The 17,381-nt window shown below is 42.9% G+C and overlaps 1 protein-coding gene across 1 annotated transcript; it reads right to left on the bottom strand.

Moving 5' to 3' along the window:
* Window positions 1-1,699: 1,699 nt before the first annotated feature.
* aip (aryl hydrocarbon receptor interacting protein) lies at window positions 1,700-16,474 on the bottom strand. Its single transcript, XM_060926596.1, has 7 exons — window positions 16,365-16,474; window positions 10,761-10,943; window positions 7,879-8,067; window positions 4,657-4,833; window positions 3,114-3,255; window positions 2,799-3,028; window positions 1,700-2,677 (listed from the first exon to the last, which is right to left on the bottom strand). The coding sequence occupies exons 1-7, from the start codon at window positions 16,461-16,463 to the stop codon at window positions 2,672-2,674; spliced, it is 1,026 nt and encodes a 341-aa protein (XP_060782579.1). The 5' UTR covers window positions 16,464-16,474; the 3' UTR covers window positions 1,700-2,671.
* Window positions 16,475-17,381: the final 907 nt, after the last annotated feature.

Here is a 17,381-nt window from a genome sequence, read left to right as displayed (position 1 = left end):
GCTGATCTTGTTTCATATATTTTAATTTTATTTTCATCTAAAAATAAATTGATAACTGTGGGTTACTTTGAATAAGGTTTCAGAAGGATGGATTATTTTTTGATAAATGCTACTTGAAGGAGAAAATTAAAAATTAATACTATAATAGAACATGTGAAGACCTCCTCCCGTTCAATTTATTTCTTTGTTTAAATTTCTAAATTAAGATTGTAAATTAAGCTCATGGTAACTGATCTGAAAAAAAAAAAAACCAGTAAGACAATTCTTTTACTTCTGTGATACACTGAAGATGAATGAGATCATGAATCAAAATTTTAGCTTTCGTTTTTGGATATTTACATCTAGACGTGTTAACTTAGAACATGACACATTTTCTTTGAACCTGCCCATTTTTCAAGTGATCAAAAATACTGGAACATGTGACTGAAAAGTGTTTCTTGTTGCCCAGGTGAGTCCTGATAGATTGTTTGTTTAAACAATTAATAGCTTTGAATATCTGCTTTTGGCTTCAGTCTTGAGTTTCACCTGTACAAACTGCATGTTGTTAAAAAGGATAAACCAACATGAAGACCAGAGAGAGGTCATTTTTGAAGCGAAGAGAGAAAATTGATCACACTCATTGCACAAGTATTGTGAATACCCAGTACAACAATGTGGAATGTCCTGAAAAAGAAAAACCACTGGTGTACCAGCAACCAGACAAGGAACCGGTTGGCCAAGGAAAACCGCAGCAGCTGTTGACAAACATCACAAGAGCTGTGAAGAAAAAACTAAAAACAACCTCCACAGGGCAGCGGTGAAGGAATCACAATCCACAGTTTAAAGAAAACTTCATGAGCAGAAATGTCGAGGCCACACCACAAGATACAAACCACTCATCACAAGGCCAGATTGGAATTCAAAAGGAATACAGAGAAGATCCACAAAACGTTCTGGAACCAAGCTGAATCTCTACCAAAGTGTGGAGAAAGAAAGGATCCAGATCATACGAGCTCATTGTTGAAGCACGGTGGTGGTAGCGTCATGGCTCGGGCTTCATGGCTGCTTCTGGAACAAACCTGGATGGACCTCATGATGGTATCAGCTTAATGAAGTCATTCTGTCTGATCATTTACACAGAAATGTGTCCAATCTAATTGGGAGGAACTTCATCATGTAGCAAGACAACACAGGACTTCATCAGGAGAAAAAGTGGAAGGTTTTAGACAGGACACGTCAATCAGCAAACCTTCACCCAACTGAGCAGCATTTCAGCTCCTGAAGAGGCGACTGAAGGGAGAAAACAAACCACAACTGAAAGAAGCTGCGCTACAGTCCTGGAAAAGCATCACAAATGAAGAGTTCAGCAGTTTGATGTCGTCACTGGGTCGATGCAGTTACTGCAAACAAGGGATACGGAACCAAATATTAAGTGTTATTTACTTTAAATACATGTTCCAGTAATTTTGCTCACCCCAAAACTGGGTGGTCTGCCACAAATATATCGTGTTTTAAACTGTTTAACACGTCCAGATGGAAAATCAGGAAATGAAAGTTGAAATTCTGATCCATTTTCTTATATTCAGGTTCTGATCTCAAATGTCTTCAGTGTAAAGCAAAAAAAAAATTGTTCCAATACTTTCAGAGCGGACTGTAAACGTGAGTCGAGTCTCATTTCATTGTTCATTTGAGGGGGAAAAAAAAACCCAGAAAAGCCAACTCATTTGTAAATGACATCGATAATAGATTTACTTTATTTTTTATTTTGTTTGTTATAACAAATGCAGCGTTGTCCTTTACAGCGACAAACAAACACTCAGGTGGAGTAAATGGAGTTCGTGTCTTGGCAGATGGTCACTGGTTAATTCTTTGAGCCGGGGTAGGAAGAATCACCACCACCGTATCGTTTTATACTTAACATTTTCACAACAAAACACGTCACGTTTTCAGTGATATTCGTCTTCGTTATGAAGTTAGGATGAATATTTAATAAAAAAAAAAAAAAACACAAAAACAGGAAGTGTAGTGGAACAATTATAAATGCTTTTAAGAATGCGGACTTGTTTTGGTAATAATTCCACGTTGACAAAAATATTCCTTAAAGCATTTCAGTTCACCTGCAGCGTAGATATACGAGCGTATCGTCCGCCCACCCCGACTTCAGGTGTGTGTGCGCGTACTTCCATAATGATATTCTACTCATTACCCTATGTTATGTTTAAATTCACAGGTTTACACATTTAAAGAAACAGACGTGCACATAAAGACAATATAATGATAAAGAGAAGCCGACTACAGAAAGGTGCTCGAGGATTTTATATCGGATCGTCTTTCTGAAGGGGGGCGTGTCCCATTTCCAGGTCCCTTTATTTCACCAGGGTTTGACACATCGATCCTGTAAATTTTGTGTAAAATTAAAGGCATGTTCCTTCAAATTAGCATCTCACCTCACCGCTAGGGTGTGTGCTAAACGCTAAAGGTCACATCTGGTGTCCCTAACACTGTCTCGTCAGAACTTTAGAGTTTGGGACACTGTTACACTGCAGAGACTGTGCGAGAGAGTGTGTGTGTGAAACAAAACACAGAAGCTGCTTGTGTTGAAATGGTGAAGAGTTCGTGTGCTCAGGTGTTACAGCCCCTCTGTAACGGAGCGTCTCTTCAGGAGGGACGAGAGACGACGTCCACGCCGGTTTCAGCTCTGAAACAGAACACGGGTGATTAATTTACTGTCACGGCACAACACGCAGTGTGTTATTCCTGATATAATACACCTTTCTGATGCACGGAGTCGTGATGATGAGTGCGTCGCTGTGACTGACCGTAGTCGCCGCCGCTGAGGTGCTGCTGGAGGTGAAGAGTTTTTTGTAGCGTCCTTTTTCCTCTTTGTCCTTCTGTCGGATACGCTCCTCCATCGCTCGGATCTCTTTGTTCACGGCCGGCCCCAGAGACGGGTCCAGCGCCAGCACCTTCTCAAAATCAGCTCGGGCCTCAACTTCGTTCCAGACAGCTGCGTGAGCTTTTCCTCGCTTGAAGTACGCTTTCACGTTATCTGAGAGAGAGAGAGAGAGAGAGACTGAGCTATGGTGATGATATAACCCCCTCCTGAAGTGAGTTGTGATCTGTGACTCTCTCACCTTCGTACTTGTTGAGCAGAGAGGAGCAGTGGTCCAGCACCTCATAGTACTGACCCTGGATCAGTTTACACTGGCAGTAATTCAGCAGCAGCGGCGTGATCATCCTATCCAACTTAATCCACGACTCCTCACCCGGCTGCTCCTACACACACACACACACACACACACACACACACACAGCAAACTGTAATCACTCACCTTACAGTTCAAAATGGTTATTAGTGTAAATACGCAGGTGATTATAGAAAATCGTGTGCTCTGATTGGTCGAGAGATTCGGACTATTTCTCGATAATCCCCTCGAGCGACTCGGCAAAATGGCATCCAGTCACTTCGTCGCCGTAAGTGAGGAAGAATTACAGATGAAGAAAGAAAACGCTGCTCCTAAAAGCACTAGAGATGCTCCGAAGTTTGGTCTAAAACTATTCAAAGGTAAAGTGGAACTGGGATTTATTTTATCAATTTCAAAACAAAAGTATTTTATGTGGCTCAGCGTCGATCAGTGACGTGATTTTTTAAATCAATCACCTGTGCATTTATACTAAAACAATTATCTGACTGAGGTTCAGTGAATAATAACCTCGACTTCATCTTCGTGATTATTCACAGATATTCACGTCATCTTCGGCGAATAATTAACAGCAGGCTGATGAATAAGGGTGTTATTACACATGAATAGAGGTATAATAATACATCAGCTTTATAAACCCTGATGCACAGTGAGGAGGGGATCAGAAATAATCCCCTTAGGACTAATGGCCCTTTTCCACTACCCTTTTTCAGCTCACTTCAGCCCGACACGGCTCGCGTTTCGACTACCTCAGAACAGCTCGCTTCAGCCTTACTCAGCACCCAAAACTCGCACGGTTTTGGAGTGGGGCTGAAGCGAGCCAAACCGAGCCGAGTGAGGCTGGGGGCGTGAGGAGGAGTGTCCTCACATGCCCACACACGCCCCGCGAGCACGCTGGGATCTGTAAACACCGTAAACCCGGAAGAAGAAGAATTACGAGAATTTCTGAAGCCTTATGCGCCTCGCCTCATCTATACGCTCTTGCCAGTATCTGTTGGCGTTGTCAGTGACAAGCCACAACACCAAGACCAGCAACACTAACGACTCCATGTCCTCCATGTTTATTGTTTACTCTCCGGGTCGTGAGACTACCGCTTAAAAGGTCACTGATGTCACTGTTTGTGCCGCCTAACGACATCACGTGACGTCCACCCACTTTTGCTAACTCCACCCAATGTGTCCACCCACTTCCAGCCAGCACAGTTCAGCGCGGTTGTAGTCGAAATGCAACTCCAACAGCCCCGCTCAGCTCGACTCAGCACGGCACGGCTCAGCCCAACTCAGCCGCGTTTGTAGTGGAAAAGCGGCAATAGTGTGTGATGAAATACAGAGGGGCTGAACAATCTGATCTAATACTGACATCATCAGACACGTTAATGAGTGTGGTGTGGGGTTCGTGCTTTATCACTCCATCTTTCTCTCTTTCTTGCTCGCTCTTTTTCTGTCTGTCTCTCTCTCACACAGTAGGTTCTACCTTCATCTGAAGGTTCTTGAGGCATGCGATGGCGTTGTAGTATTTCTCGGTGGCTCCCTGCACGTCTCCTTTCTTGTAGAGCGCATTTCCTTCCTCGTGGATCTGCGGCACAGCGGCCAGCTTCTCCTCATCCGTCATCGCCCACGTCTCTAAAGCGAACGAGCCTGGGGCCAGCACCTAACACACACACACACACAACATGGTGCTGTTCTGTTAGAGGTCTACAGTGGTGCTTGAAAGTTTGTGAACCCTTTAGAATTTTCTGTATAAATATGACCTAAAACATCAGATTTTCACACAAGTCCTAAAAGTAGATAAAGAGAACCCAGTTAAACAAATGAGACCATGCAGGGCTCGACATTAACGGTTGTCCGCTTGTCCGGGACAAGTGATACTTAATGTCGGACAAGTTCATCCTCTCAGTTACTTGTCCGATTGGACAAGTGCCAAAATACGCCGATATTCGGGTTACATACCAAATTTATCAGTTTATTCACATGATTTCCGAAGCATCTCACTCGATATATTGTTTTGATGAATCACCGGATGTTTCTATTCGGAAAGAGCGATGTGCGCATGCGCAATAGTCAGACCCTCCAGGATTTCACAATGTTGCGATTTGCAACATCAACGCAAATTCAACCAATCCCCGCGAATTCAGGGCGGTGTTGCTATTATATCCAATCACCGCAACTTTCTCGCAAATTTGACCAATCAGTGACGTCGACACACTACCTTCTGCCTTACTTCTGTGTATACGTTCAAGAGAAGCTGCATGTGTGAGTCAGTGTTTATGTAGGCTTAAATTCTGTTACTGAAAGTGTGTTATGTTTACAGTGAAGGACTGTGCGCACTTTACATTATTTTTTTACTTAATACAAGAAATTAATGGATGCCAGCATTTTTGCCAAAATGGTATTTTATTTTCCATTGTTTAGGCAGCTTCAGTATCATACTGTGAGATTCTGTTCAAATTGTTTTTTTTTCTTCTATGAAGCCTGAGCCATTTATTTTATTAGTTTATAATTATTGTTTAATTTAGTCTTCAGGAGAGACTGCCTGCACACAGTACTAGTATGAATAGTTTTTTTTCTTACATGAAAGCTGAGGCATTTATATTATATTTTAAGGTAACTTCATGTTGTGCTGTGAGGTTCTCTGCACTTTAACTTTTGAACCAACAGGTGCATTTGGATAAGTAAAGCCTATTTTTCTGCATTTTTGTAGCCCTGGTAATCTTTTATATTGGTAAAGTTGTTTATTTCTCAGTGTCTTTGTTTTTTTAATCAATAGTTTTTCAGTAATAACTTAATATTTAACATATCACTCAATTTTAATCACAAAAAGAGAAAATCACAACAATTTCTCACAACTTTCACTTCCTTCCGCAGTGTAATCGCAACAAAAACCTAAAAAACACCGCAACTTTCATCGTGACTTTTTGGAAAACCCCCGCAACATCAGAAATTTTAGCCCGTAACAATCACAAAAAAGGCCCGTGGAATCCTGGGGAGACTGAATATTCCACTTGCGAAACCGGCCAATACCGCTTCGTGTATTTGAGCTGAAAAGTAAACGGTCGTTTATGATTGGTTTTAATCGTGTCATACACGTGGATTTGTTGACATTTCTGTTGGTGGGATCATTATTCAACTGTATATTTATGTGGTAATTTCCAAATCTTTGAATTGTTGATGGTGTTCATTCTAAAAATTTAGACATTTAGAAAACGTCCCTCCTGAAGTTCGGCTTCACAAAGAAGTCGAGTGAATCCGAGGCACCTGGTGCTGAAAAGAAGAGGAAACAATCACAGCAGAACTATGGAAGCAAGAGAGAGCGGAAACTTCTCAACTCTTGGAAGGATGAATTTGAATGGGTCCAAGACACCGGAGACGGAATGCAATGTTCTCAGTGCATATCGCATCCTACTCCTGCTGATGTCTCGAGCAGCATGTTTAAAGGTACAGCTTCATATAGGCGAGACATTCTAGTGCCTCATGGCAAGAGTACAAGCCACAAGTGGTGCGATGCAAATGCAATAAAGATTGTTGGGTTACAAATAGTTTGTGGGTTTTTTTCCTCAAATATTTCTTCGGACAAGTCAACTTCCTTTCAACTTGCCCGACAGGACAAGTGGTTTCAAAAGTTAATGTAGAGCCCTGCCATGGCTTTCTCCTTGCAACCCTGCCATGCACACCATTGTTGTTCAGTGTTCTCCTCATGGAGAACACTAAACAACAATGGTGTGCATGGCAGGGTTGCAAGGAGAAAGCCACTGCTCTCCAAAAAGAACATTGCTGCTCGGCTGCAGTTTGCTAAAGATCATGTGGACAAGCCAGAAGGCTGTTGGAAAAATGTTTTGTGGACGGATGAGACCAAAATAGAACTTTTTGGTTTAAATGAGAAGCGTTATGTTTGGAGAAAGGAAAACACTGCATTCCAGCATCTGTGAAACATGGTGGTGGTAGTATCATGGTTTGGGCCTGTTTTGCTGCATCTGGGCCAGGACGGCTTGCCATCATTGACGGAACAATGAATTCTGAATTATACCAGCGAATTCTAAAGGAAAACGTCAGGACATCTGTCCATGAACTGAATCTCAAGAGAAGGTGGGTCATGCAGCAAGACAACGACCCTAAGCACACAAGTCGTTCTACCAAAGAATGGTTAAAGAAGAATAAAGTTAATGTTTTGGAACGGCCAAGTCAAAGTCCTGACCTTAATCCAATGGAAATGTTGTGGAAGGACCTGAAGCGAGCAGTTCATGTGAGGAAACCCACCAACATCCCAGAGTTGAAGCTGTTCTGTACGGAGGAACGGGCTAAAATTCCTCCAAGCCGGTGTGCAGGACTGATCAACAGTTACCGCAAACGTTTAGTTGCAGTTATTGCTGCACAAGGGGGTCACACCAGATACTGAAAGCAAAGGGTCACATACTTTTGCCACTCACAGATATGCAATACTGGATCATTTTCCTCAATAAATAAATGACCAAGTATAATATTTTTGTCTCATTTGTTTAACTGGGTTCTCTTTATCTACTTTTAAGACTTGTGTGAAAATCTGATGATGTTTTTGGTCATATTTATACAGAAATACAGAAAATTCCAAAGGGTTCACAAACTTTCAAGCACCACTGTATGTAGAGCTCCTGGAACATTTCACAAAGTCTTTAAACATCTATCTACCTTCTCATACCACACCTCAAACCCAAACACACACCTCCAGGAGCTCCATGGTGAAGACGAGGGGCTGAGGGTTGGCCTGGATCTGTTCCAGGTCTTTCTGTCTGTGGGAGTGGTGAGAGTGGACCTGGACGATGCCGCAGCAGTGCCTCTGTCCATCGAGGGGGTCTTTACCGATGCTAATGTTCCGCAGAGACTGAGACACCAGCGGGTACAGAGCCGTGTGCTGGAGGAGAGAAAACAGAGGGACGAGGACAGAAAAGAACAACCGCTAAAAACAGGCTGTGTGTCGCTTCACGCAGTAAAACTGCCTTCAGGTACAAAACGTTAGAATTCACAACTTCGATACACAAAATCTCAAGTCCTCAGATCATTTTAATACATTTCCCAGATAAATGCAACACATTTTTTATTATTATTATTAGTTAAACAACAAACTCTAACATGAGTCTGCATTTTCCATCATACTTTTTTCTAGATTTAAAAGTGAACACGTGTTTAAAAGTATTTTTAAAAACCACAATCTCACATGATCCCATGCAAGAAAAATTTCCAGCAACTTCGGAAGTGTGAACTACACGCAGGTGATTTGTTTATTCTGAACGCAGAGCTCAGAAGGCTAACAGAAGTGCGTGTGTAACCTAGGCCTGTCGCGATATTCGATATACTGACTTATTGTACGGTAAATGAAAATGAACTCGGAAATTTTTTTTAACCACGATTTTGGCATTTCCGTGCTGCACATCTACATAAGGAAGTCGCCAGAGTATTAGTTTGACCCACTGATTGAATAAAACTCCGCGCTGCTTTCTGTCGTCTCATGCGGCTTTCTGTCAGAGGCGGGGCTTCCCAGCATGCAACAGTTATCCAGCCAGGAGAGCCACTGAATGGGGAAAAGACAACAACACGTTGCTCTGTTGTACAGACCACAGGTGTAGAATTGGGTCTGGACGGTATGGACGTGTCCCTACCAATATCAAACAACGGCTGATTTGTCTCGACCAATATTTCTGATAGAAGGGGGAAAAAATAAAAAATAATCACGCTCCGTGCGCGGTACACAAATGGTTACTGTAGGTTTCCACTGGGCGAAACCACGCAAAATTCGCTCATGAATATTCGCTCTGGGGGCGTGGTCACGAAAACAGCAAGCAAGTTCGGCTACCATGTCGATTAGCAAGTGCGGTTGCAGTGCAGTGACCAGCTGCTAGCGAGCAAGCTAGCAAACTGTGCTTGAGGAATGTAGCGTTAGATTAGCTCGTAAAATGAATCAATTAACAGCAGTTCGGATTCAGTGTGTAAAAACAACAACATATGAATATGACTGTTTAAGTTTGTGTGGCGTGTAAATAACAATCCGACTTGATACAACTGGAGTTCATTAAGGTCACAAAGGCATTATTAAATCATATCAGATTGTGCTAATGTTGGCTAATATTGCACCGAGTCTTGCTTGTGAAGAGCCTGCAAACGTTAGCAGCGCGCTAACCCTGAATCTGAAGCGCTTCAGTTAAGACCTGCAGAGCCCTGACCGAGTTCGGGTAGCATGACACATGTAAACAACAACAACAACAACAACCCGATGGTGATGTGGACATTAAAAGGTGTCTGGGCCACGAACAATCAAATCAAACATTTTCACGTAATTAGAAAATGAAAAACGTCACATCCCGAGTCCACACATCCGCTGAACTGATTGGTTTTCGAGGCGATTCATTTGAAAGCTGGAGGCCAAAAACTTTTCTCTGTAGAACCGTCACTCCCCCCCCCCCGGGCTCAAGATGACAACAAAAGGGCAATAATATAACAACCACCAATCAGAATTCAGATACAACAACCAATCAGAATTCAGATACATTCTGTTGCCAAGTAAAATTTTAACCTTTCAACGTGTCAAAAAAGTTCTCGAGCCCTCGTGCTGTTTTACCGTTAGACCAATCACACATCAGCTTAAACTGGCATTCTAAAACCAGTTAGAGATCCCACAGAAGAGCGCCGACTCCCCCTGCAGCCTCATGGAACGCAGTGTTTAAGGCTCCGGATGGGTTTTATTTCCATTTATGAGGGAAAGGAACATACACCCTCCCGACAGTCAGTGCGCTATTCGCTTGGAAAACTCATTTGCAAATTGGTAGAATGAGTTCATCATCACATGCAAGATTTGCAGTTAATCAAATGGACTTCATATTATTATTATTATTATTATTCATGAATTACTACAGTTCTGAACTTCAAATGTTAAAAGTCTGGCCTTTGGAGAGATGATGGAGACTCTTTTGGTGGAACACAACGGAGCAAAATATTGTGACCCTCTAATGTTGGCACCACTGGGGGTTGGCATTGGGTTTTTGTCCCCCACCAGTGTTAATACCAAACCTACGCCCTTGCCTACATGTTATCTCGTTCTAATTGTTGTGACTTTTATCCAAATGACAGCTGGCAAAACGTTGTTACTTTGCACTTTTTGTTGATCTGGGTACTAATCTTTGAGAAACTGGATTGGCAGAATGTTGCCTGTGAAGAAAAGAATGTCTTTTTATTCCCCTGTGCCACGTTAATATTCACTTAAGTGCAATTTTTAAGAGCCATAGGTTGTATTTTATTTATTGTTGTTTTATTTCTTTAGGTTATTTATTTATATTTTTTATGTTCCACTGTTGAATTGAATAAGCTGATTTAATTAAAAAGTTTACTGTTCTTTGAAAGGGTGTATTTACATGATTATTTTACTAGTGGCATAAAATTGTCTTGAAAAGACGTCAACAATAATATCGTTTATCGCAATAATTTCTGAGACAATATATTGTCCAACAAAATTTATCATCGTGACAGGCCTAGTGTAACCTGACTCTGAACATCACAAACTATCCCCACAGTACTTTTGGACTCACTGACTGAACTGAACCTCACACCCTGTACCTTGACGTCACAGGTGAACGCCGCGATCTCGCCCGTTCTCATGGTGCTGAGCACACGCTCCCACACGGGCAGCTTAAACTTCTTCCCCAGAATGAGCTCCATGGGTTTACTCTTCCCTCCCATCGTCCTGGAGTCATCCAGCACTGTACCGTCACACAGGCTAGTGCGGTAATGAAACTTCACCTGCAGGAACACACACATGTAATCCATAACACCAGAACCAACCACGATCACCTAATTTTTATTCAATCACTGCAAATAAATCATCTTGTTTTGATGAAGCTCAACCTCCAGAGACATCGAAATTAAAAATACACCTCAAACACATTTCATAGACCAGCTCCAGAATTACTGGCACCCTTGGCAAAGCATTAAAGCAGCCAATTCAATGCTCTTGGAAAAGGAAGAAAGCATCAAATCCAGGAGTGCCAATAATTATGACAGTTTGATAAAGGTTGCTTTCCTATGAAGTTAGACTTTGCTCATCATTTCATGAGATTAAACTAATGAACCACAAAGTTATCTTACTGAGGATTAGTGACAGGGATTCTGACTCTTTTCAGCGAGTCAGATCATTTGACTCAGTTCGCCAATATGAGTCAACTCGATGAGTCGATTCCCAGATAACACACACATTTTCACCACAAACTGTTCATCTTGGCTGAAATCTGCCTGAAATATTTTCAGGAAATCTTACATTTCCATGGAACTGCCTACGAAACTGCTCATATGTCTGAGTTCACGATAAAAAAAAAAAAGCAAGAACCGATTCAAAGAGCAGAATCATTCTCAAATGACATCACCACTAAGGAGATACAGTAAAAGATCCAGCGAGTGAAACATGATGCACTGACAAGATTTACATGAAACAGAAATTGTAGAGTATGATGCATCAGTGAGTACAGAGCTGTAGGAACATCTTTAGGAGCTGAGGAGACTTTTGTGTTGAAACATCATCGTAAAAGATCTAGAGAATCGTGAACTGATTCTTGTATGTTGAAGTGTTTCCTTTTGAAACAGGAAGTCAGTGCGCTTGATTGCTTTTCGGAACAGGGAAATGTGTTCAAGCTACACCTCCGCACAATCGACATAACCCTGACCGGAGCTTAGTGAACTAATGAACAGCGAAGAGTTTAACAAGAGTCTTTTCACAGCCATGGAGGATTTCTCACCACCTCCTTCAATGACTTATCATTTTTTAATAAAACTCAAACTTTAACAGTAATCAGAAACTATCCAAAGCCCCATTACGGGTGTGTGTGTGTGTGTGTGTGTTCTAACCCCTTCCCTGATGTGCAGTTTTAAGAGTTTTAGACTCACCCACATTCAAAGCTTCTGCAGGAAATAAAGTTAAATCCTGATTAATCCAGTCAAACCTGAAGTATAAATTAACTTAAAGAAAACGAGTTGGACATGATGAGGGCGACAGAATCACGTTGTGAATGAAAACAAACCGTTAGGGAGTTCGGCGCCGTCGTAAAATCCCCCTGAAATATTTTACCACATTTGTGATGGTTAATGTGAAATCTCATCTCATCTCATTATCTCTAGCCGCTTTATCCTTCTACAGGGTCGCAGGCAAGCTGGATCCTATCCCAGCTGACTACGGGCGAAAGGCGGGGTACACCCTGGACAAGTCGCCAGGTCATCACAGGGCTGACACATAGACACAGACAACCATTCACACTCACATTCACACCTACGCTCAATTTAGAGTCACCAGTTAACCTAACCTGCATGTCTTTGGACTGTGGGGGAAACCGGAGCACCCGGAGGAAACCCACGCGGACACGGGGAGAACATGCAAACTCCACACAGAAAGGCCCTCGCTGGCCACGGGGCTCGAACCCAGGACCTTCTTGCTGTGAGGCGACAGCGCTAACCACTACACCACCGTGCCGCCCCTAATGTGAAATCACATGAAAGAAAAATACAACGAATGTCCGAATGAAATGAAGATTCACCACATATTTATTTTATTGAGGTATTTGATGACCATTTCTCTGATTTTGATGAGTCTTATAATCTACAGGGCTCGAAATTCGTGGTGGTCCGGTCGCCCGAGGCAACTTAATTTGTCATTTGGTGGGTAATTCCTGTCACTAGGCAGCCCGGCTGGCTAGTTGAAAATAAAAAAATACATATGAAGCGAAGATTCAGACACACCGTCAACTAAAGCCGCCACATATTAAGTGTGTGCCGTGTCTGTGTTCGTCGATGTGTTTATCAGCAGGACGGAAACTACCAAAGAATTCCGAATCATATCGTGTACGAGTCAGGCTGTCGGTTTTTTCACTATTGCGCATGCATATAACGCATCTCGTTGAATATCGCGGTAATCACGTGCAGTATTGGACCAGGTGGGTGGAGCACAGAAGCACGGCTGGCCAGAACTGAGTTCTCAATGAACTATTTATTGCTAGCTTTTCAGCCTTTTATCACTTCCCAGCTATGCACACACACATACGTGTTCTGGTTGGGGAGAGAGAGAGAGAGAGAGCTCCCTTTCTCTGCTCTCCTCTCCTTTTAAAGGGCACGGTCACTGGGGAAGACACACAAACACAGGTTAATCCCCATCAGGTGCAATGATTCCACCACTTACCTTCCCTGACTCCGCCCTCCATTCACAGACTGCCAAATGGCCACGCCCCCGCTGCCACATCACGTTATCAAATTCAACAGATGTGGCCACATTATCGCCCATTTAAAACACGTGATTTTGTTGTTGTTGTTGTTTACATCTAGCCTACATCTGCCAAAGCTACGTTGCGATGTGGAATTTTCTGAAAGGTGTACAGAAACCGCCAGAGACGGGGACAAAGCGACCTCGGTCTGAAGAGGAGAAACGACAAAGGACTTATAAGCAAACGTGGGAGCAGGGTAGGCCTCGGCTGCGATACGATTTTTATGGAATAATTAATTTTTTCCAAGTTGATTCCTAGTCAATATGAAGCTCCGAATGCTTTCTCTCTCATAAATGGTGAAATACAGAAAGCATGTTGGACATATTTTGGGTGCTATAGAGGTTTTCGACCTGACGTCATAGGGTCACGTGATACTGTTTATGCCGGCATTTTGGAGGTCAAACAAAGCCACGCTTATCAGCAAACAACGCTTGTAATATCCATCTTCTTCATCACTTACTTTTATCGTAGAATGCCTGATACGTGTTGTGCAGTTAGCTGCCACAACAGAAGAGGGGATAAACCTGGATTAACGTTCCATAGGTTCCCGGCCGATCGACAGCGTCGCGAAAAGTGGATCGCGGCGATCAGGCGAGAGAATTGGCAGCCCACCGAACACACGTGTTTGTGTGGCGAACATTTTGTCTCAGGTAACTTTTCCAAAAGTTTAAAGATATCGTATACGAGATAAATGACAAATTATACATGTAGCCTAGCACCTAGCCTACACGTAAGCCTTGTTAGGCGGTGTTCAGGCTACCTGGCACCGAGCCCCACTAGTCAGGCTATGATGGTTTTATCTTTATACATCTGTGGTTTTATATACGTGAGACAGGGACCGCTCGGCCTCATCAATGGGGCTGCCTGGCGCCGGGCTTCTTACTAGTGTTTGGGCGGCTTACGTGTAGTCTAGGTTTAACATACACGGTGCCCTCAGGTGAGGCAGAGCCATGTTGTTGGGTGGGTTGTACTTTTTAGATGTGAATATGCAATGGACAAAACTAGAATTCGATACTAGACATTAATTATTATGCATTTTTCTATATGATTAATGTAACTCTCTCTCAACCTGGACACTATTTTTCTAACTGCAATGAATTTACTTTTATTTGGTATCACGTTGAAGTAGACTGTTATGGAATTTTTATGCCACAAAATGTTGTTGGAAATCTTCGCATATGTTGTCATGGCAACCATTCAAACAATGCATGCTGTGAAAAGGGAAAATACAGATTTTTTGGCAAATCTCTGACATGTTGGGCTAGCGGGAGTCACCATTGTTGTGACTGCCAAAAAGGCGCCATCTACTTGTTGACATGGCAACGGTCACGTGGGTCGAAAACCTCTATAGTCATGATAGTAAGTATTGAGGTATTTCACCTGACGTCACAGGGTCACGTGACGCCCTGGTGTCCGCCATTTTGGATGGCAAGCTAGCTAATGTCAACAACAGTAGCTGGTATGTTACTGTAGCAGTGTTTACGTTCAGTCATTTGGATGACTGTTAAAACCTTTCAGTCTCAAGTTTTTCCTTTACTGGATTTACTAGTTTACTGAGCCAGCCGGCCCCGGAGCACTAGCTAGCTAGCTAGCGCCAGACAGACAGACAGCCCCGGAGCGCTAGCTAGCTAGCGCCAGCCAGCCCGCCATGGAGCGCGCTCAGTAAACTAGTAAATACAGTAAAGGAAAAACTTATAATGGGCCATGTCTCAACAGACTAAGAAGTTATTTCAATGACATTTAATAACATTTTGTTTATCCTGAGGACCGAAAGTAAACGAAAATGTGAACAAATCTTAGCTGTCAGTGAGCAATCCTGGTGGAAGCAGGTAAACGTCGTTCTCTAAGCCTGCTAACCTCAATTTTTGCAAATACCTCTCCCTCTGCTCGCCCTGTAAATGCCCTACGTCGCTGGATAGTGAAGGTGTTTTCTGCATCTCGCTCCTTTTTCTTTTATGTTTTTCGTTTGTCGCCTTCCTCGCATTCAAACTGATTCGAGCCGTGACGTCCAAAATGGCAGCATCACATGACTTGGTCACGTGAGTGAAATACCTCAATATTTATTTTCAATACTCATACACCAAGTTTTCCAATAGATTATTATTTGTTGATATTATATTATGGTGCTCTGTGTTGTTCTCATTTATGTATTTAACAACAGTATCAAAATACTCGGGTCTTGAAATAAATGCACATTAGTCATGAACAATGGGAACGACTCTCTTTTGCGTTATTTCTGACAGAAGTAAAATTCATACATGAACAAATTTTGGCGAGTTGATTTTCTGTTTGGCGAGTTACTTTGGAAGGGAACGAGTCCGGCTGGCTGGTGAAAAATAGCTGAGTTTCTGGGCCTGCTAAGGAACAGATACAGGAATCTCTGAAGCGTCCTTTTTAGCTGTAGGTGCACTTTATCATCAGTGCAGGATGAGAGTGATGTTCTCCTCTCCAGTGGACCATGCTCCTCATTACCAATCCCTACCACAACCCAACAGCTTCCCTCTACAACACGTTTAATCACAAATACATAACCAGAACATTATAAAAATGCCCATAACTACAAATAAATAAAATACTGACGGGGAAATTCTACAAACCGGAATATTTTCCACAGTGCCACGGGCGCCAGCATCTCAGCCTATCTCGCTAACAATCACTAGCAGCACTGCTAACTTGTTGATCTTAGTATTTAATACATCTCTGAAGCATAAAAAAGTCTAACTATCATGAGAAAATGATTAAAAAAACTATTTTATATCGAATTTTTAAGTGTAAACAAGATTAGCAGTTAGCAAGGCCGAGCTCCGCTAGCTAGGTGAGTTAGCCGCTTAGCTTCCTAGCTGGTCAGTGTTCAGCGGTCAATTCACGCGCGAATGAAACGCTTTAATTCTCTTAAATATTGCAGGACTGTATATTTTACCTTGGAGCCATCCAGATAATCTGGAATTTCCCCTTTTCCAGGAGAAAGCACTTTTTTTTGGATGCCATCCGCGCTGAGCTCCAGAGCAACTTCCTCCATTCTCGGTGAGAGAAAATATAACACCGAGCCAACAGACAGGGGGCGCTCGAGTCCACAAGCAGAGTTCGGCAAAGATCGGCCATCTTCGGGAAAGATCGGCAATAATCGGAGGCGTTCGGGTCAGATCGGCGCTGCAACACCGGAAGCGTTCAGTTCAGCTCGGGTTTACTGTTACCCCTTTTCCACCAAAGCAGTTCCAGGGCTGGTTCGGGGCCAGTGCTTAGTTTGGAACCGGGTTTTCTGTTTCCACTGACAAAGAACTGGCTCTGGGGCCAGAAAAACCGGTTCCAGGCTAGCACCAACTCTCTGCTGGGCCAGAGGAAAGAACCGCTTACGTCAGCGGGGGCGGAGTTGTTAAGACCAACAACAATAACAAGACCGCGAAAGATCGCCATTTTTAAGCGACGAGAAGCAGCAGCTGTACAAACGCAAAGTCATCCATTATTATTATTGCTGTTGTTGCTGCTGCTTCTTCCGCGTTGTTTTTGCTTTGATATTCGCGCCAAGGTTTATGCAAACGTAGCGACATAACTGACGTAAACAGCAACGTAATGACATATACAGCGACGTAATGACGTGTCTTCTCTTAGCACCGCGAGCTATGGAAAAGCAAACTGGTTCTCGGCTGGCTCGCAAGTTGAACGAGTTGTGAACCAGCACCAGCACTGGCCCCGAACCAGCCCTGGAACTGATTTGGTGGAAAAGGGGTAGTTGTTGCTGCTGCTGCTTCTTCCGTGTTGTTTTTGCTTCGATATTCGCGCCAAGGTTTATGCAAACGTAGCAACGTAACTGACGTATACAGCAACGTAATGACGTATACAACGACGTAACTGACGTATACAGTGACGTAATGACGTGTCTTCTCTTAGCACTGCGAGCGATGGAAAAGCAAACTGGTTCTCAGCTGGCTCGCAAGTT

This window comes from Neoarius graeffei, chromosome 7, assembly GCF_027579695.1.
Source record: "Neoarius graeffei isolate fNeoGra1 chromosome 7, fNeoGra1.pri, whole genome shotgun sequence".
In the NCBI taxonomy this organism is placed as follows: Eukaryota; Metazoa; Chordata; class Actinopteri; order Siluriformes; family Ariidae; genus Neoarius; species Neoarius graeffei.
Note: the sequence above shows the minus strand (reverse complement) of the source record. Positions and strands in the feature narration are given on the sequence as shown.